This window comes from Rhipicephalus microplus, chromosome 9, assembly GCF_043290135.1.
Source record: "Rhipicephalus microplus isolate Deutch F79 chromosome 9, USDA_Rmic, whole genome shotgun sequence".
In the NCBI taxonomy this organism is placed as follows: domain Eukaryota; kingdom Metazoa; phylum Arthropoda; class Arachnida; order Ixodida; family Ixodidae; genus Rhipicephalus; species Rhipicephalus microplus.
The window spans coordinates 89686429-89707539 of record NC_134708.1 but is presented as its reverse complement, the minus strand read 5'-3'; the positions used below and the strand labels follow the sequence as shown (position 1 = coordinate 89707539).

Below are 21111 nucleotides of genomic sequence, written 5' to 3'. Positions count from 1 at the left end.
GGTAAAAGCTGTGCCATGATCAGTTATGAGAACTGCTGGTGCTCTATGTCGGAGGACAATGTTCTTCATAAAAAAGTGGGCAGTCTCAATGGCGGTGCCACGTTGCAATGCATTCGCTTCGCAGTATCGCGTCATCTAATCAGTGGCGACTACAATCCAGTGGTTGCCGTCACGAGACTTGATAAAGGTCCAAGCAGATCTATGCCAACTTGTTGGAACAGTTGCTTCAGAGGAGCGACGGGCTTCAATATGCTGGCTGGGCGCTGATGTGTGGCTTTAGGGCGCTGGCACTCGTGACACATTTTCACGTAATTCTTCACGTCCCGATTGAGCTTAGGCCAATAGTAGTGATGGTGAATGCGGGACAAGGTACGTGAATCGTAAGTGGCCTGAGGAAGGCGCATCATGACAGGCGGACAACACATTGGCTCGTAACGCTGGTGGCACGACGAGCAGGTACTCAGTCACGTAGAGGTCAAAGTTTCTTTTATAGAAGATAGTTCATTGATATGTGCGGTTTAACGTCCCAAAACCACATTTGATTATGAGAGACGCCGTAGTGGAGGGCTCCGGAAATTTTGACCACCTGGGGTTCTTTAACGTGCACCCAAATCTGAGCACACGGGCCTACAACATTTCCGCCTCCATCGGAAATGCAGCCGCCACAGCCAGAATTTGAACCCGCGACCTGTGGGTCAGCAGCCGAGTACCTTAGCCACTAGACCTATAGAGGATAGTTCTGCGAACGCAGAACAATTAATGCGAGCGGGTCCAATCTGGTGGTGGATGTGGCGTACGACCTTCGATATATTCAATACATTGTCGAAGCTCGGAATATTCTTCTGCTGTTCAGCCAAGTCTGATGCACAAACGGCGCAGAGAAAATGGCCGTTAAGATCGTGATCACCTGATGCTGTCGTAAGAGGAGCTCGGGAAAGGCAATATGCGTCAGTATGCTTCCTGCCAGGCTGGTACACGACTGTCAAATCGAATTCCTGAAGGCGTAAGCTCCACCTGGCCAGACGTCCAAGAAGGTCTATAAGGTTCGTTAGCCAGCTGAGCGCATGATGATTGGTAACAACTGTGAACAGGTGACCATGGAGGTACGGTCTGAATTTAGCTATTGTCCAGACAACCGCTGGGCATTTCTTTTAAGTGGTAGTGTAATTCGCCTCCGCAGATGATGAAATCCGGCTCGCATAGGCAGTAATACGTTCGACGCCCTCTTGCCACTGGACGATGACTGCACCAAGGCTGATGTAACTGGCATCTGTGTGTAGCTCAGTGTCGGCATCTTCATAGTAGTGTCCGAGTAATAGTCAGCCTGGGGACGCTGCTGGAGCCCGGAGAAAGCGCGTCTTTGCACAGGGCCCCACACAAAGGGAAATTCTTCTTTTGTCAGACGAGTGAAGGATTTGGTAATGTTAGCGAAATTTCGCAGAAAACGTGTGTAGTATTCGCACATGCGTAAAAATCGACGCACATCACGTTTGCTGGCAGGTAGTGGAAAATCTATGACAGCCAATGTTTTCTCGGGGTCCGGCCAAATACCATCGTGGCCAACAATTTGGCCCTGGAACTTTATTTCGTTGTAACCAAAATGACAATTTTCTGGTTTCAGTGATGGGCCTGCTGTGCGAATTGCAGGAAACACAGATCCAAGTCACTGCAAGTGCTGATCAAACGTTTGGAAGAAGAGAATGACGTCGTCTAAGTAAACAAGGCATGCTTCGAACTTGAGACCACAGAACACTGTATCCATTATACTCTGGAATGTCGCAGGAGAAGAACACAAACCGAAGGGCAGCTTCTTAAATTTGTAGACCATCAGGCGTTATCAATGCTGTTTTCGTTCGGTAACGTTCATTAACTTCAATCTACCAGTAGCCGCTGGGTAAATCCATAGAGAAGAACTATCGGGCGCGTCGGAGGTTGTCTAGTGAGTCGTCGACGCGCGGAAGAGGATAAACGTCTCTTTTTGTCACTTTGTTGAGTTTGCGTTAATCGACGCAAAAGCGACGAGTGCCATCCTTCTTCTTTACTAGTACGACGTGGACCACTATGGACGGTTCGAGGGTTGGATTACGCCATCTTCAAAAATCTGCTTGACTTGAGAACGTATTGTCTCTCTTTTCTTTTGTGATACTCAGTAGGCGGGCTGATGTAAGGGTCGTTCAGCATGGTCGGTGACTATGCGGTGCTTCACGGTTGGCGTTTCCTTTATCTTGAATTTAGTGGCGAAACAGTCGCTAAACATGCGGAAGATGCAGCGGACTTGATCTTTCTGCGCACATGACAGCTTCAGATTGACATCCAGTGTATCGGCGACCGCCGTGTCACTTTCAAACGGCTGCAGAATTTGGGGTATGCTTACATGCTTGTCGTACATGCTTTATCGTCAATGGACTCAAAATGAGCGATAGTTGTTTGCTTGGTGAAATGTTGATGTGGTCCACTAACATTGGTGACCAACAACTCAGTCGTCCTACGTTTAAATTGAATTATGCCGCGGGCAACGTAGTTTTGCTGTTACAAGATCACCACAAGGTTGGCTTCAGCGAAAGCACTGCTGTCGTAATCTAAGTCGCCCTGTACAGTTAAAACATACTAATGTGTGGCGGAAGTGTGATGGTGTCGTCGACAATTGTAAGTGCACTCTTCTGCGGATCGGTATCTTTGGGCTTCGGACCTTAGGTCGTCAGCAAATGTTACGATGAAGCTTCGAAGATTTATAACAGTGCCATGCTCGCGAAGGAAATCTTTGCCAAGGATAATTTCTGGGAGCAATCGGGAAGCAAAAGGAAAAAAGCATTGAACGTCAACTGAGAGATTTGCAGCCTCGCGGTACAACTCCCGATGGGTCTAAAGAGATGACCTCCTGCTGTCCGAAGGATTGGTCTATGCCCCCAAGGAGTCGTAACTTTCCTGAGTTCAGACACAAGTTCAGCGCTCATAACTAAAGAGTCGGCGCTGGTGTCGACCAGAGCAGTTACTGGATGGTTGTGGACAAGAACGGCAATGTCAGTAGAAACAGGTTCGTCGGCAATGAGAGGTGTCGGCTGAAAGGAATCGTCAAAGGTCGACAGGAAGGTCGGAGAAGGCTGTTTTGACGATAACTTAACACCGGTCGTACTCCCGGAGGCCGCTCGTTCTAGTTTCCAGGCGTGGAATTGGGGACCTAGTGGATCGTCCGGCAACAACATCGGCGAAAGTCAAGTATTGATTAGAGGACGTCAAGGCGATGGAGAGTGGGATTGGCGTCGCTTAAGATTGGAGACGGTAGACTTGCCAAGTATTATGCGATAGTGGGGGGTCGTTCCCCATCCCTGGGACGATAAGCGTCTGGCCGAAATACAGGTAGGCCTATCTGTCTGTATGAGCACTCCCGGTACAATAGACCCGGCTCACCACAGTGGTAGAAAAGTGACCGATTGGAAGCGCACCACACGCTAGATTTCCGCACATTAGGTCGTGGATTCTCATAGTGTGGCGGACCCGAGAAGTACTGCGGCATCTGCATGAAAATCGGTTGTCCGTTTTCGTAGTGCGGCAGACCCGAGAAGTGTTGCGGCGTCTGCAGGCTCGTCGGTCGGAGAAAATGGCTGGCAGATGGTGCAGAAGTGCGTACAGCTCCCGCATACGTAACCAGAGGAGCTTCGGTTGAAGGCACCGCTAATGGTCGTACCAGCTGCCGCACCTCTTCACGGACGACGTCTGTCAGAGCAGCCACTTGAGGCTGGGAATGCACTGCCCGAAGCTTTTGCAGCTCATCGCGTACAATGCTATGGACTAGCTCAGCAAGGTCTCTCACGCTCGTGACGTCGGGTGTTGCCAAGGGTGCTGACAGACATGCAACCTTGTCGGACCACTCATACTGCGAAGACCACTGTCTTAGCATTCGCTCCGTCGTAGTCGCTTCAAGAAGGAATTCCGCCATGGTAGCTATTGAGTTTCGTAAAAGTCCTGCAAACAGCTGCTCCTTGACACCCCAAATCAGAAAGCGTGCGTTTTGTCTTCCGTCATTGCAGAATCAGCTCGACGGAATCGACGAAACATCTTCTCAACGAACATGGCCATGGTTAAATTTTGTCGTTCATCGTGAGAATTGAGGATACGTTCTACTTGTTCTTTCCAGTAGGCGCTACCATACGTGTTACGCAGCTGAGTGCAAAACACCGGCTAGGTTGTCAGGGCAGCCTCGTGGTTCTCAACCCAATAACGCGCTGAATCCTTCGGGTAGGAATAGACATACCGCAGTTTTCGGTGCTCGTCCCACTCATTGGCGACGGTGACTCGATCGTATGGGTCCAGCCAGTCTTCATCGTCTTCGTAGGGCTCCCCGTGTAACAGCTTGGCGGTTCGAGAGGCTCGTGGTCATGAAGCTGGTGTAATCGTGGTCTGTTCTGTCTGGCTTGCAGTTGTCGCATTTGCCATGGTTCTGGAGTGTTCTGGAAGAGGGCAGAATTGGGGTGGCAGGCCTAGTTGCCGCCGACTGCCTCAAATGTCGGCTGTTTCTACCAAGGCGTCGATGAAGAGCCGAGATCTTTCTCGTGGTAACTATGCATAGACTAATACCCCGCACCTCCAGCAGTGTCACGTTACACCGTAGCTGGAACCTGTAGATAATAGCACACAAAGACGTTACACTGATTCAATCAAGAGCACCACGACTTTATCATTTTCTGTGCAAGTCCGTCCTCGTCCTTTTTTGAACAGTGGTACATACAAGCCTGCCAGCATCTATGTAAGTAATACTTGCAGAGCTTGTATTGGTGAGCATATATATATATATATATATATATATATATATATATAGAGAGAGAGAGAGAGAGAGCGCTGCGTACTAAATTGCTCGTTTTTAGTGTTTGGCACAATAAAATGAGATCTGACCATAATGCCAAGGAAAGTATAAGGGAAGTTATCAGACCTAATTGTTATGTAAAAGTGAACAAAGAAAATTGGGTGATAAGGTAACTTGCCGTGGGCAGGAACCAAACCTGCCACCTTCAAACAACGCGTATGATGCCCTACTATATGAGCTAGTACGGCGGCCATCCCCACGGCCACTTTATTGGGTATATAACTGAAATAAACGTTGGAGTGTCAGCCAGCGCTACTAGTAGCCATGACGGCGAGTGAGGCACACTCTTTACGAGCTTGTTTGGCGTCGCAACTTCTGCTAACTTATTACTACCTGGCAGCTGGCCGAAAATTCTTCGTACACAACCTAAAGACACCAAGGCTGCCAGTAGAAAGTCCTCATGAATGAATTAGCAAAGAATATACCTTCCTCCATAATTTGCGTGGCATTATTGTGTGTTAGATCTCAATAACATTGTGTTTATTACTAAAAACGAGCCCTAAAGTATACATTTGTTTCCTCATTCATTAACTAGGTTTTAATGCTGGCAGACTTGGTGCCTTGAAATTGTACACGAAATATGATTGGTGAGCTGCTAGCTCGTAATACGTTCACGTGCTACGTGACGCCTAACACGCTCATAAAGAGTGCGCCACACTCGCCGTCATGGCTACTGGTGGCGCTGACTGACACACCCATGTTCAGCTCACACATATCCGCAAAACGTTGCTGAAAATTGGCCGCCATGATACCTCAGTTGGAGGAGCATCGAATGCGTTGTTTAGTAGTCACAGGTTCGGATCCTGGCCACGGCAAGTGATCTTTTCACTCAATTTTCTTTCTTCACATTTAAACAAAATATCTCTAATAACTACACCTATACTTTTCTTGGCAATATTGTCTGTTAAATCTCAAGAGTATATATATATATATATATATATATATATATATATATATATATATATATATATATATACAGTAATCCCTCGTTAACTCGAAGCCATTAAATCCGGGGAAAATTTCGGGATAGGCGGTATTTCGAGTTAAGCAAAACGCCGAAAATGTTCGCCCAGGTCACTGTAAAAGAAAAGCCAGTGCTGCTCGGAAAAGCTCCACTGCACAAAACAGCTACCGTAGTAAAGGCACAAGAATTCGGAGGGGAAAAAATTTATTACCGAGGACCAAAAAATTGCGTGATGCTCGCCTGTTTCGCTTTAGCGTTCGGTCCGAGAAAGGCGTTCTCCAGTTGCTCAACACATCGCATGAGCCGTTGGTCGCCACCGCTGCATTCGACCTTGTTGCGGAGCAAGCACAGCATGTTACGTGTTTCTGTCGTCGTAGGCACTTCTCGAGGCTCTTCCTCATCTGCATGGTCATCTGCGTTGTTCACGGCCATCTCAACGATATCGGCGTCCGACAGCATTCCGGTAACGGGGACGTCGGCCTCGTAGAGCACATACTCCTCAAAAGCGATCTCGCCGTCTTCAGTATCGCTCACGCAGCCAGTTGCCTTGCGCACTTCATTGCACAGCTCATCACAGCCGCTGAATTCTGCGCCAATGTCTTCTTCGATCGATTCCGGAGCGCGAGAAAACCCTGCATGTGCGAAGCAGTTAGCAATCGCCAGCGGGCGTAGTTGGCGCCAGGCTTCGGCCATCAGATTGACTGCACCCAGCAGATCGATTTCATACTTTTTCCCATTGTCGTATGACAGCAGAATTCGGTGCAGCAGGCTTTTCCTATAATACTTGCGGGCCATCTCAATGACTCCCTGATCCATTGGCTGGAGAACGGACGTCATGTTCGCTGGCAGGAACTCCAGCGTAAGAGCCGCCAAGTTGTCGATTTTTCCGTGGCCGGGGCAGTTATCCACAACAAACAACACTTTCCGACCGTCCTTTGCCATCTTCTGATCAAGCGCACGGACATGCTCTTCGAAAAGCGCCGCCGTCATCCAGGCTGTTTTATTTGCGTGGTAGGTCACATCCCTCGGGAGCCGTGCATTTCGGAAACACCTGGGATTCAGCGACTTGCCAATGATGAGGAGGGGCAGCTTTTCATCGCCGGTAGCGTTGGCACCAAAAAGAATTGTTATCCTGTCTTTTCGTTACTTAGCGCCTGAGCACGCTTCGCCTTTTGGTGTGTATGTGCGGTTAGGCAGTATCTTGTAAAAGAGAGCGGCTTCGTCTAGGTTAAAGATGTCCTTGTCCGCGTACTCCTTTTGCAGCTCGGCTAGGCGTAGCTTGCGCCATGCGTCTGCAGCCTGTTCGTCAACAATGCCGCTTTCGCCACGGATAGGCTTCGATGACACGTTATTTCGCGTCTCAAACCGCTCGAACCAGCCATTGCTGCAACTGAAATCCGCGTGTCATCTGCAGTGCCAAAGCGTTTGCTTTCTCCATCATCATTTGGGTTGTCACGGGAAGATTGGCTGCTCGAACGTTTTGGAGCCACAACAGAAGTGCTGCTTCGACGTCCGGGAATTTGGACGCTCGAATGCGCTTCCGCTTGCTTGAGAAGCTTTGCTCGAAGCCTTCCAAAACCTTTTGTTTGTTCTTAAGCACTGTCGAGAGAGTTGACAAAGAATGCCGTATTCTTTGGCGATGCACGACTTGCTTCGACTTGCTTTTTCCACTTCATTGATTAGCGCGACTTTTCTCTCCAACGTCAGAGATTTGCACTGCTTTGGGCGGGACATCTTGGTCGATACGGAAGCGTCCGTTGCACAGACCACTCACTACTCAGCAAAACTGAGCTCAAGATGCGTCGTGCACAGATCGCGAGGAAAACAAAGAATACCAGCTCGCACATGCAAGGGCTAGGTTGCGTACTGACGGGCGCATGCTGCACACGCCGCCCACCGCGCATAAGTCGCGCGCAGGTGCGCACACGTGATCACTCCCACAGTTGCCTGACAAGGCTGATAGAAAACGGATGCGTCCGCGGGAATTTCAAATTCGCCCTTCACGACTGCGTTCGGCACGTATAGTAAGAGCTAAGCGTTCGCATGGAGCCCTCGTTTCCTGTTGGGAGTAGACTTTGCCTTCTGCCCTCCCTGTCAAGATTTCGAGATATCCACTGTTCCCTCCGGAAAACGTTTCGAAATAAGAGGGGGCAAATACATAGCACCTATGGGAGGTTAATGCACGGCGAAAAAAAGTGTCGACTTAACCGAGATTTCGAGATATGCGAGTTCGAGCTAACGAGGGTTTACTATATATATATATATATATATATATATATATATATATATATATATATATATATATATATATATATATATATATATATATATATATATATATATATATATATATATATATATTATAAGAGGCGGCCCGCCTGAGCCAAGCGTGGGCAAAGACCTGAATAAGGAGGAAAATTTACTTTTTTGTGAAGAAAGAAAAGTGTTCTTTTCTTTCTTTGAATTCACATTACAATTATGTCTAATAACTTACCCTATACCTTCCTTGGCAATGTTATTTCTTAGATCTTAAAAATATTTTGAGAAACATAGAAAAACAAGCCCTTAAGTAGTTTCTCGTATACAACCTAAAGGCAAGAAGTCTGCCAGTACGACACCCTGGATTGTAAATGAATCAGGCAAAAAAGTGTCTTATGACTTAAGGACTTGTTTTTCCGCGTTTAACACGATATTATTGAGATATAACAAGCATCAATGCCCCAAAGAGTATAGAGAAATTTATCACACCTAACTGGAATGTAAATATAAGAAGTATATTTTTCTTTTTTCAAAAGAGAAAATTAAATATTTCGTTCCTTCCACGTGAGTTGCTCACGCTTGGTTCGGGTGGCGGGCCGACTCGGCGTGGCTGCTCCAAGGACTCATAAGCGCGGACGCGGCTCATAAGCGACAGCGTGTGATCAACCAAGTGCGGAGGATTCTTCAAATTATTACATTAGATTCGCGCGAACAACAAGATCAAATGTTTTTTCTGAAATCTAAAATATATTCAACCTAACTGGCCTAAATATCTAAGCAAGTTTATGAACAACTGTAGTTATCTGAGTAACCATTGCATGACTACTCCTATTCTCAAGTGTAAATAGAGAGTAGTTCACAAGCACTAAGAAAATTGCTAACATAATTGGTGATAACATGTTGAAGAAACTTAAGCGAAAGACGCAGATAAACCTGTTGCTGTACAGTTCGTCAGTAAAACGGAATTACATGGAGCGCGTTTGAAACTAATATACTACTGATGCTATTATAATAACCATAGCCCCTCTACCAATTATGATACGAGGAGAGACCAACTGGGAAGAGTAGGCATAAATATATATGAACATCTGGTTCAGCGAGCAGCGCCAGACATACAGGCGAGCTCTCACCAGTCTAGCTTATTTCTTCTGTTCATCTCGATGCAACTGGTATGTAACAATAACAAATTAAATATTATATGTTTTTTTCGTCCCGAAGCCACTATATGACTAGGAAAGAAAACCTAATGCAGGAATCCGCAAATTCGACCTTATGCCTTTCTTTAATATGCACTAGCATTGCATGGTACATGGGCCTCCGCCTTTCACCTGCATCAAAACGTGACAACAGCACCAAGAGTGCTAATCAAAGTCATGTTACTTGAGGGTTATAATAGGTTGTTTTCGTATATTTGTCATGCATATCAGCAACCGTTCAAGGGTAGTTAATCACGGGTGATAACACACGCATTGGCGTCGGCTTTATCACTCCAATGTAGAGGTGTCCAAGGAAGATGCAAGTCTGACTGCCAATGGAGAAATCTAAAAGAATGGGACCCAAGTATGCCAGCCCATTCTAATACTGAAATTACAGTTCAAGCTCCCTCCAACATTTTGGAAGCACTCGGCGAGGCACTGTGTAGTGCACATTTATTTGATGCGAGGTGACTCTTTGTCTTGCCTGTGTAACACTGTCCCTCCATTTGCACCGCGCTTCACTGGCTGCAGGGGTTGGGATAGTGCTAACTAGGTCAGGCATTCTCTCGCAGTGCGCCCGCGTTGTCACTTTCTCCCTAGCTTGTCACCGCTCGACGCACGTCCTCTTACTCCCTTCACGCTCTCCACCCCTCACACCGTTCAGGCGCAAGTCGAGCGAACAGTCTTTCTGCGTTGAAACTTACGCGAAACCCAATAATGATTGATATGTGAATTTAACGTCCAAAAATTGCCATATGATTATAAGAGACGCCGTAGTGGAGGGCTCCGGAAATTTCCACCACCTGAAGTTCTTTAACGTGCGCCCAAATATGCGCACAGGGGCGAACAACATTTCCGCCTCCAACAAAAATGCAGCTGCCGCAGCCGGGGTTTGTTCCGACGACCTGCGGGTCAGCAGTCGAGTACCTAAGTTACTAGACCACCGCGGTGGGGCTTACGCGAAACCCAACCCAGCTCCCATATCTCCGTTTGTAACAAATGTTTACTCGAGTAAAGGCTACACCAAGTTTTCCTTCAAACCGTTCTTCCAGCACCCGTGTCGACACCCGTTTCAGCCGGGTCGATTGCGTGCGCACAGCAACGGCTTCGTATTCCATAAAATATAAAAATAAAAAAGAATAAAAACTGCTGGAAGTGGTACATTATATTCATAAGGTTTCACACAAACTAAAGAAGGTGGTGAGTCGGCATGGTGTTCACCGCCCCAAACAAACTGGTGAAGTTGAGCCCTCGCATCAATGAAAGTCATGCTCAACCACCGCAAGGCTGCAAAAAGAAGCACGCGTGGCCGTTCACGAAGTGCGCTACTTAGGTGCTTTATGAAATATCCCTATTGGACGGGAATAGCAATGTTGGCACCATGGAGTGCTGCGTCAATGATCGTGTGAGGAAAAATGCTCTCAGAGTAAAGAATAAGGACGGTGCGCATTTGAGCTATATAACTCACGGCCCTCAGTCCCCAGCAGCTGCGAAGCAACTGACCACGGTGGCGGTCAGATCTGCAACGCAGCAGAGGGAGCTAAGAATCTCTGGATCCGGACAGGTCGCCATTGGAACCTGAACTTGGCAACATTTAACGCTAGAACCTTATCTAGTGAAGGAAGTCTAGCTGTACTATTCGAGGAGCTAGAGAGTGTGAAATGGGATAGAATAGGGCTCAGTGAGGTTAGGAGGACAGATGAGGCCTATGCAGTGCTACAGAATGGGCACGTCCTTAGCTATCGGGGCTTGGCAGACAGAAAAGAACTGGGAGTGGGGTTCCTAATTCACAGAAACATAGCTGGCAACATAGAGGAATACTATAGCTATAATGAAAGGGTGGTAGGTATTGTAATTAAACTGAATAAAAGATACAAGATGAAGGTAGTACAGGCTTACGCGCCTACATCCAGCCGTGATGACGCTTCAGTTGAAAGCTTCTATGAAGACGTGGAATCGGCAATGAGTAAGGTAAAAACACAGTATTCTATAGTGATGGGTGAATTTAATGCAAAGGTAGGGAAGAAGCAGGCAGCAGACCAGGCAGTAGGAGATTATGGCATCGGCACTAGAAACGCCAGAGGAGAGCTACTAGTAGAACGCGCAGAACGCAATAATTTGCGAATATTGAATACCTTCTACCGCAAACGAGCTAACCGCAAGTGGACATGGAGGAGCCCTAATGGCGAAAATAAGAACGAAATAGACTTTATAGTGACTGCACAGTCAGGAATCGTGAAGGATGTGGAAGTCATTGGCAAGGTACGATGCAGTGACCATAGAAAGTTACGGTCTCGAATTCACCTAGACTTGAAGAAAGAACGACAGAAACTGATACGCAAGAAGCCAATCAATGAGCTAGCACTGAGAGGGAAAGTACAGGAATTCAGAGTGTCGCTGCAGAACAGGTACTCGGCTCTTAGTGAGGAAACCAACCTTAGCGTAGATACAATGAATGATGATCTGACGAGTATCATTACGGAGTGTGCAGTGGAAGTTGGAGGCAGGGTAGTTAGACAGGACACTGGTAAGCTTTCCCAGGAAACGAAGAACCTAATTAAGAAGCGTCAAATCATGAAGGTCTGAAGTACAACAGAAAAAATAGAACTGGCAGAGCTTTCGAAGTTGATTTTGAAGCGTAAGGTATGCGATGTAAGAAGGTATAGCATGGAGAGAATTGAACACGCTCTGAAAAACGGAGGAAGCCTCAAAGCAGTGAAGAGGAAACTTCGGATAGGCAAAATTCGGATGTATGCACTAAGGGACAAAGAAGGCAAAATAACTACCAATATGGATAGGATAGTTAAAATAGCGGAGGAGTTTTACAGAGATCTGTACAGTAGCCGAGACAACCACGACCTTAATACTATAAGAACTAGCAGTAACCCAGATGACACCCCACCAGTAATGATAGAAGAAGTCAGAAAAGCTTTGGAGACCATGCAAAGCGGCAAAGCTGCTGGTAAGGATCAGGTAACATGAGACCTACTGAAAGATGGAGGACAGATGGTGTTAGAAAAACTAGCCACCCTGTTTACGAGGTGTCTCCTGACGGGAAGGGTACCAGAGTCTTGGAAGAACGCTAACATCATCTTAATACATAAGAAAGGAGATGACAAGGACTTGAAGAATTACAGGCCGATCAGCTTGCTCTCTGTAGTATACAAGCTATTTACAAAGGTAATTGCTAACAGAGCAAAGAAAACATTAGAATTCAATCAACCAAAGAAACAAGCAGGATTTAGAACAGGCTACTCCACAATTGACCACATTCATACTATCAATCAGGTAATAGAGAAATGCTCAGAGTATAACCAACCACTATACATACTCTTCATAGATTATGAGAAGGCGTTTGATTCAGTAGAAATATCAGCCGTCATGCAGACACTGCGGAATCAGGGCGTAGAGGAAGTATATATAAACATTCTCGAAGAAATCCACAGGGGATCAACTGCTACCATAGTGCTTCATAAAGAAAGCTACAGAATACGAATCAAGAAGGGTGTAAGGCAGGGGGACACAATCTCCCCAATGCTATTTACCGCGTGCTTACAGGAGGTTTTCAGAAGCCTAGAAGGGGAACAGTTAGGGATAAGAGTTAATGGAGAATACCTTAGTAACTTGCGCTTCGCTGATGACATTGCATTGCTGAGTAACTCAGGGGACGAATTGCAACTCATGATTACGGAGTTAGACAAGCAGAGCAGAAAGGTGGGTCTTAAAATTAATCTGCAGAAAACGAAAGTAATGTACAACAACCTCAGAAAGGAGCAGCGCTTCGAGATAGGTATTAGTGCACTTGAAGTTGTAAAAGACTATGTCTACTTAGGGCAGGTAATAACCGCAGAGCCTAACCTCGAGATTGAAGTAACTAGAAGAATAAGAATGGGGTGGAGCACATTCGGCAAGCACTCTCAAATTATGACAGGTAGATTGCCACTATCCCTCAAGAGGAAGGTATATAACAGCTGTATCTTGCCGGTACTTAGCTACGGAGCAGAAACCTGGAGACTTACAAAGAGGGTTCAGCTTAAATTGAGGACGACACAGCGAGCAATGGAAAGAAAAATGGTAGGTGTAACCTTAAGAGACAAGAAGAGAGCAGAGTGGATTAGGGGACAAACGGGGGTTAAGGATATCATAGTTGAGATAAAGAAGAGAAAATGGACATGGGCTGGGCATGTACCACGTAGACAGGATAACCGCTGGTCATTAAGGGTAACTAACTGGATTCCCAGAGAAGGGAAGCGGGTTAGGGGGAGACAGAAGGTTAAGTGGGCAGATGAGATTAAGAAGTTTGCGGGTATAAATTGGCAGCAGCAAGCACAGGACCGGGTTAACTGGCGGAACAGGGGAGAGGCCTTTGTCCTGCAGTGGGCGTAGTCAGGCTGATGATGATGATGCGTCTGAGCTCTCTTGTTACAGCTTGTGAGAGCACACCAGACTTCACACATACCGGGATTCTGGGAAGAAGTAAAAACGAGTTAGCACGGGAAGTTTTGGAGACATATCACATAAAGGAACGGGGTAATAAGTGTGTTAGTGAAACGGCACTGAACCTGTATACGTCAGAAACACGTTATCTAGAGAGCACGCGTCGAATAATGTGATTAAGCATGGAAAAGGCTGATCACGTTGCGCATGTGTCGACGAAAATTGGGTTTATATTAGCCTGTTTTCTCGAGGAATAAACAACTGTAAGATAGTGCCCATGGTGTCTCTGTTTGTTTCTTTCTGTGCGTGGTTGTTCTCTTGGTGCGATGTTGAATATTTATTCAAGACATGCACCAACTAGCCCATCAGTGAGTTCTATTATAGTACTCGTATCCCATCATGGTTCTTTTCGGGGAGATTGTACCTCATTTTTGTAGCTAGAGCTACGCTCGTTTTTCATCACCGTTTCACTGTGACTGTTGGCTGAACCTCCAGCTGGACTGTTGCCTAGTGACCCCCACTGCTAGCGACGTTACTGACCACAACATCAGGCATGACCTCAAAGCAAGAACTGGTAAACCGCACTGCAACAACACAGGAGAAACTTCGTGGGATTTGTTGGCAGCTACAAATGTCAGTCCAAGAGGGTTAAATTAGGTTTATTTGTCGAAATAAATAAAGGAGCAAGAAGTGAGCCAAGGTTATGGAGCAAGAACCAACCGCACGCATCAAGTAATGTAATGACAAAGAAAACCACCTTAAACAATAGGTTTAACTGTCTCTTTCGCTATTATCACTGAGGCTCAACTGAGTAAGCCAAAGTAATGTTTGATTTACTTCAGTCTGCCATTTTTTTAAGATATTCACTATGTTTTAGGGGTAAGGCACGAAAGACTGAGTGCCATGGGGCTGACACAGACCAACCACTTATGTTAACTGCAGTCATGCCTTTATATTATTTTACAAAATTTGCACTCTTGCTTAAGCGCAGATCTCAACTGAACTGTGCATGACTCTAATGCACGAAACGCTGCCTCTCAAGAGCACTCTGTTGGTGCAATCATAACCAGAGCTACATTAAAGTGGAGCTGTCATATGTAGTATGTGTATTGCAAGAATTCAGTGGAAGCAAACAGGCCTCGCTTGGCGACAGCTTTCGATGTATGCAATTCTACTCTGCAGATGAGCAGTCTTCACCAAGGTTTTCACAAATGCTATAAAACCAGGCTCATAGCCAACGATATCTTTCAGTAATAAAGTGACTAGCCACATGTACTCAGAGTAAATTTTCATTGTCTGCGTTGTCATGCCCTCCAAGATAAAGGAAGGTGCCAATTTTCTAGAAGTAAGTGACAGCAATTATAGTGTGATAGAATGAAACTTGTGAGATATGTAGACTACATACCCCATTTATTTTTGATATTTGAAGTTATTGAAAAGCACTAGTTTATACTCTGTAGAATGAAGTAACTGTTTTTAGTTAATTCTTCATTTATTTTTCATAAATCATTCGTAACGTTATCCGGCACGTTTCATGACAATGTGTTTTTGTAAAACTTTTCAAGAGTCTTCTTATTGGTACAAGGATAAAACACGGACAGAATGAAGCATCAAGCACATGTAATATTAGCTCCACTGTGGTACGTCTATGAGCTGAATGGTGTCATGAATTCGATTATTCATGTCTCTCATATCTACCTATGAAAGCCTAAAAATTTCAACCTAACACTGACATTGATTATTAAAAAAGGACAACTGAAGAGCATGCTTGTAATATCGGTTATGACATTTGGCGCATCAAAACTTCAGAAGGCATTTAAACACTCCGATAAGTTTACTGGCAAGTTTGACATCCAAACGAGCCGTATGAGGTCTAGTATAGATATATTCAAATGCCCCGCGAACATTAACTGACCTGCTTGATATCCAATCCTGCTGTATGAATCATAAGGTCAGAGGAAATGAGGAAAAGTATGGCTGCGAGTGCCCCTCTAAGCATGTCGCTTTCTTTCACGGTTCGTGATGCTTGCAAACTCCCAATGCGAAGCTTCATCCGATAGGCAGCTTACTCTGTTTTAAACGAGTTCATACTACTTTCCTGCCTTTTATAAAACATTTTGACGCAGATGTATAGGAATGTTTCACTCACAGAATGCCATATATGTCTAACTGATCATTTGTTTTACAATGACTAAGCTGCAGAATTCTTCGCATGTTCTCGAAGTTTTATGAACGCAGCACAGGAAACTGAACGCCGGAAATATTAACACAACCTGCTTTTAGCAAAAATATCCGAAATATACAGATTTCTGGAAAACGCGAGAGATTCTGATACTGATAGAGAGAGTTATTGGTTCAGGCATCTATTAGTGAACAAGAGCAAATTTTCTTCACTTAGAAAGATGTTGCTTGTTTCAAATGGGCTATCATTCTTTTTGTATTTGATCTACCAACCTTTGGTTAGAAGGTACATCGCTCATAACCCTACTGACACATTCAAGCGTTGCTCAGAACTCACTAATAATAGAGGGAAGGTTTTGCAACGATCAACGCGTTGTAAAATAGCTTCCTCTTGACGACAATCATCACACTTTTCTATATTGATTACTCTTTTGCAGATGGTGGCACGTGGACCTGTGAAAACTGATGTGTTGAAGCCATGTTGCATCTGTGCGTACGTGCAATAGTACGCGTAATAGAAAAACAGTAACCTAATACAAATATAATTGCGCCATTTGAATGTATTTATTAAAAATGTGACTTACAAAAAGAACCATTTAATTACAGCAATGAAATAATTTAGCTTTCTGTTACTTACCTTCAATATTTTGCCGAAACCTAATATCGCAGTTTTATAAAAATTACAAAAAGTAGTCTGATTTACACGGTTTACAGATAAATATAGAAAGGTTAATTAATCACACGATATATTACGTTCAACGCTGCAAAGCTGATTGATTTAAAAAATAATTCTAGCGCAAACAAACGACACATTCACGCACACGCACACACACACACACACACACACACACACAAACACGAATAAAACACGCACAGTGAGTTTTTGACAAATGAGTGTGTGTGTGCGTGAATGTGACGTGTGTTTGCGCACAAATAATTTTTTGAATTGTTATATCAACTAGCCCAACAAGTTTTTTTTTACATCTGATTCAGTACGCAGCCGCACATCTTGGCGCGAGCATTTTTTTAGTACTTTTATTTACCCGAAGCCTTAAAAGTATACGCGACACAATGATGAATTATGGTGAGCACCAACATCGCAACCAAATTCGTAGTAGGCAGCATGAGCCAGTTTGCAACGAGCTATGTCACGGCTGCTACTCAAAAGCCTACGTCCTGCGTGCAGTGCGCAGGCTTGGCGTTTTTGTTGAAATAATCATACTGTTTGAGATCGATAATACATTTTAGGGGATTGTTCATCCAAACATACTCGGCAGCACACTGATGATGGTAGTGTTGAATACAACATAAATTATGAAATAACACGATTAAATATTTAGGTGACTGAACGAGAGAGATTATAACTTAGGCGCTCGTTTTTTTTAACCTATAAATACTGAAAACTTATGGACAGCAATGCCAACAACAGTATACGATATGTTATCAGGAATAGTTGTAATACATCAGAGGAGAAAAAAAGTTAGCGAATAGTTCACTCACCTCCGGCCGGTTATTTCACCTGCTGGTGGAAACGAGCTCCTAAACTTACACTGCTTTCTTTCTATTATAGCAAAGTTCTATTCTGGCAGACAATGCCTTAAAGTATTATTTGAGTTATTATTGTTCAGCTGCAAGCTTGTAATACAATAACGTGCGCTAAGATGTCAACATGCCGAAAATAGTATTCCATGCATGTTGCATTAGCTATTGGCAGCACTGACTGATGCTCCAATGTTTAAATGCACTTAGTTAGGTGGACGGAGGAATGAGCGCCACCGTAGCTCAGCGGTAGAGCAATGGACGCGTTATTTCGAGGTCGCAGGTTCGGTTCCTGCCGGAGGCTCATAATCTTTTCGTTTACAACTATTTCATTCCGTTGGCATTAAAATTACTTCTTATACCATACCAAATACTTTCTCAGCACCACTGACTGTGAGTTTTCATCGATTATCTGCATGACTCTTCCAAACGTTCTATCGCGATGCTTTCTTTATTATATTCTCTCGTAGAGGCAGTAAGGGCAGCAAGTAATTTAAAAAGTAAAAACACCGCAATGTGCATCGTAACCTTTAGATTGTAACTTGGAAAAGCGCAATGATTCCTTGTTCAATTGGCCCATACAATGGACAGGATGTGTATAGATAATTGTGTAACATAGCGATATAGATTTAGACCTCTCGGCATGTGCGATCATAAAAAAGACGTTTTTCCAAACATTAGGGTCCTTTGGCACACGCTGGCGTCGCTAAACGCTGTAGTGATGGCAGTAAATGACGCAAAGCTGGCTGAAGGCTGGAGTTTGCATATAAATGGCGTACAATGAATGCACACGACGGTTGTTGAGAGTAGAAAAGCCACCATGCAAGCAACCACTTTGCATTGCGGGACGCTGTGGAAAGTGACGGTGAGGAACGAAATAAATTTACCATTCTTGTAAGTGAGTGAACTTCCAAAACGCGTAATTTAAAAAGTGCAACAAAATTTTTCATCATATATTTCTCATATAAAAGCGCCGCCCTCCACCGGACAATTTAAGGACTAAACGAGAGTTGGCACACGTACACTAACTTACGGCTTGCGCTTCATGTCTACCTCCCACCTTTAACCACCTCGAGTTCGTGGTATATACAAGTTCACTATATTCATAGCACTGCAGCTCAACGCTCGCTAAACCTTTTTAGAACCAAGAAGCTTACGCTTAGCGAGTGTAACGTAGCAACCCTCTCTTATCAGACAGTGCTCAATGTACATGCCAATGGCTGCTAATGGGGAATAGAGACAGGAGAACTCGGCTTTTAGTTAACACGCACGCTGCGAATTTTTCGTTGTTCAACAACGCACGGGAGAAACCTCCACCGGTGCCACCTTGCAGGTCAAAGTGTAAGACATGTTACGTACTACGATGAGAAACGAACGGGTGCCGCTTTAAGGAGCGTCGCACCTCAAAAGTGACATTGGCCACATTGAAACAACAAATGCAAAGAATAAATTTTAGGGTCGAAGCAGGAATCCCACACCGCAATTTCGGGGTTGAATCAAGTATGTTACCACAGATCCCCGCCAGGTTTCACAAATACTTTGGAAACCGAACCGAATGTTCGTGAAACGTCATTTCTGGTCACAGTTCTGGCTAGCTAGTTTTACAAATATTACATATGTGCTCAAATGACACACCCATTACGTCGGGTTGTTGTCAAATGTAGCTAGGCGCCATTTACGGAAGTTCCTTTAGGAAGCAGTGTGCAGGCCTACTAGCCTCGTGAGCACGAGCTGCGTATAACCTAACGACCTGCTGTGCTGCTCATAACCACGTTATTTTTGGTGCCGTTACGCAACTGTAAACAACTTTATATATATAACTTTTGCGATCGTTCAACTTTCGCCTCCATGTACATTGCTACACAATTTAGCGGGATTCGTAAACGTTTTGTTAATTTTTTCCCAATAGAAACACGCAGCATAGACACCTTTCCTCAGCACGCATTGTGAAAAATTGATTCCGAAGGTCTACGAGATCTGTTGATTTCTTGGTTATTTGGGGGTTTACCATACCACACTGCAATAATTGTCAGACCTTGATACACTCGAATAAGAACGTTGGTCTGCACCAAGCAAGAAGAAGTGGTCACGAGAACATCAAAACAGAGGCGGATAGAGATAGATAGATGGAGAGATAGATAGTTGGATAGAGATAGCTAGATAGATAGATAGATAGATTGATTGATTGATTGATTGAAAGATAAATACATAGATAGATGGATAGATAGATAGCTAGATAGATTAATAGATAGATAGATAGATAGATAGATAGATAGATAGATAGATAGATAGATAGATAGATAGATAGATAGATAGATAGATAGATAGATAGATAGATAGATAGATAGATAGATAGATAGATAGATAGATAGATAGATAGAACCACTCAAACATCTGCGGCTCACTGAGAAATGCTTTGCGCCAAAAAACATGCTTAAGTCTCTCCAGTGATGACGCAAAGAAAGTGTGTAAGCTCTCGGTGCATCACACGAGTGGCGTCCTCCTGGCACTGCTTCAACTGGCACTGCTTTAAGGAACAAGGGATGGCGCCATCTCTCTTACGCGCTGCGGCGCTTCAGGTGTATGCCACGATTGTGAGGTGGCTGGTGTGGTTGTTAAATTTGCGCTCGTGCCTTCGCAAGGAACTCAACAAGTTAGATGATCAACCTCTGTCGAAGCAGGGAATTCTGCAGTATCGTCAGGATGCGACTTCACAGAAGAGGGCCCTGAGGGCACTACTGCACTTTTTGCGATCGACCGGCCTTACTGGACGGTTGTAGCTGGACGCCCTTCCTGTGTGTGTTTTCGTTTTTTTTTATGAGTGCGCGTGCGTTTCTTTTTTTCTCTCTCCATCTACCTCCTCTTTCTTGCCCCTACTTCCCCGCCCCCTGTGCTGGGTAGCGAACCAGATGCTAATATCTGGTTAACCTCCCGGCCTTTCCTTTCTTACTCTCTCTCTCTCTCTTGCGCTCGTACGTCTCTTAATTTCATCAATCTAAGCAACCTTTGTCGTTCGCACTTCAATAATGTACTTGGTGAAGTCATGTCTTCTTTGTGTGTGGCATGTAACTGGCGAAAATTAAAGCAAGCGCACTCATAAACGTGTGCAACAGTCACAAATTTTTCACGAGTCAATGCAATAGGGCCGTGTTCAGTACGCTGCACAGCCGTTGCAACCAGCTGTGCAACAGTCACAAATTTTTCACGAGTCAATGCAATAGGGCCGTGTTCAGTACGCTGCACCGCCGTTGCAACCAGCTGCAATTGCAGATTCTTGGTGTATGTTCAACTGGCGATTGCTTATCGTTTGGGATTCTTTCTTAAATTGGCTGAAGGGTGTTTAAAATGTGATTTTTAGGTGAGAAAAAGTTGGCTTTCATCACGTTATTGAAATGCATATATGTGTTACAATTCATATAGAGATATTGTACACGTAAGGTTTGAGCGAATTGCTGAAGACAGTGGTAAACAGCAAATTGAGCATCAGTTGAACAGTAATATTATACAAGAAAGTAACACAGAAGTGTAACAAAACAACGCGCCTGTATTAGCTGCACGTAAAACAACAGGTAATAATTTGCCAAAGAGATCAATTACTAATATGAGAAAGCAAGGTACCATGGTAATAATACTGCCAAGTCTTAACTCAGCTGCCTTATATTACTATGCAGCAA

The 21111-nt window shown here is 44.6% G+C and overlaps 1 protein-coding gene across 2 annotated transcripts in view; it reads right to left on the bottom strand.

Moving 5' to 3' along the window:
- The window catches only part of LOC119165556 (uncharacterized), a 62556-nt gene extending 46778 nt beyond the window's left edge, over positions 1-15778 (bottom strand). For both annotated transcript variants that reach the window (XM_075872867.1, XM_075872868.1), the window contains exon 1: positions 15633-15778. In XM_075872867.1, the coding sequence (XP_075728982.1) occupies positions 15633-15770 (138 nt within the window). In that variant the 5' untranslated portion in view covers positions 15771-15778. The remainder of the gene's footprint in view (positions 1-15632) is intronic.
- Positions 15779-21111: the final 5333 nt, after the last annotated feature.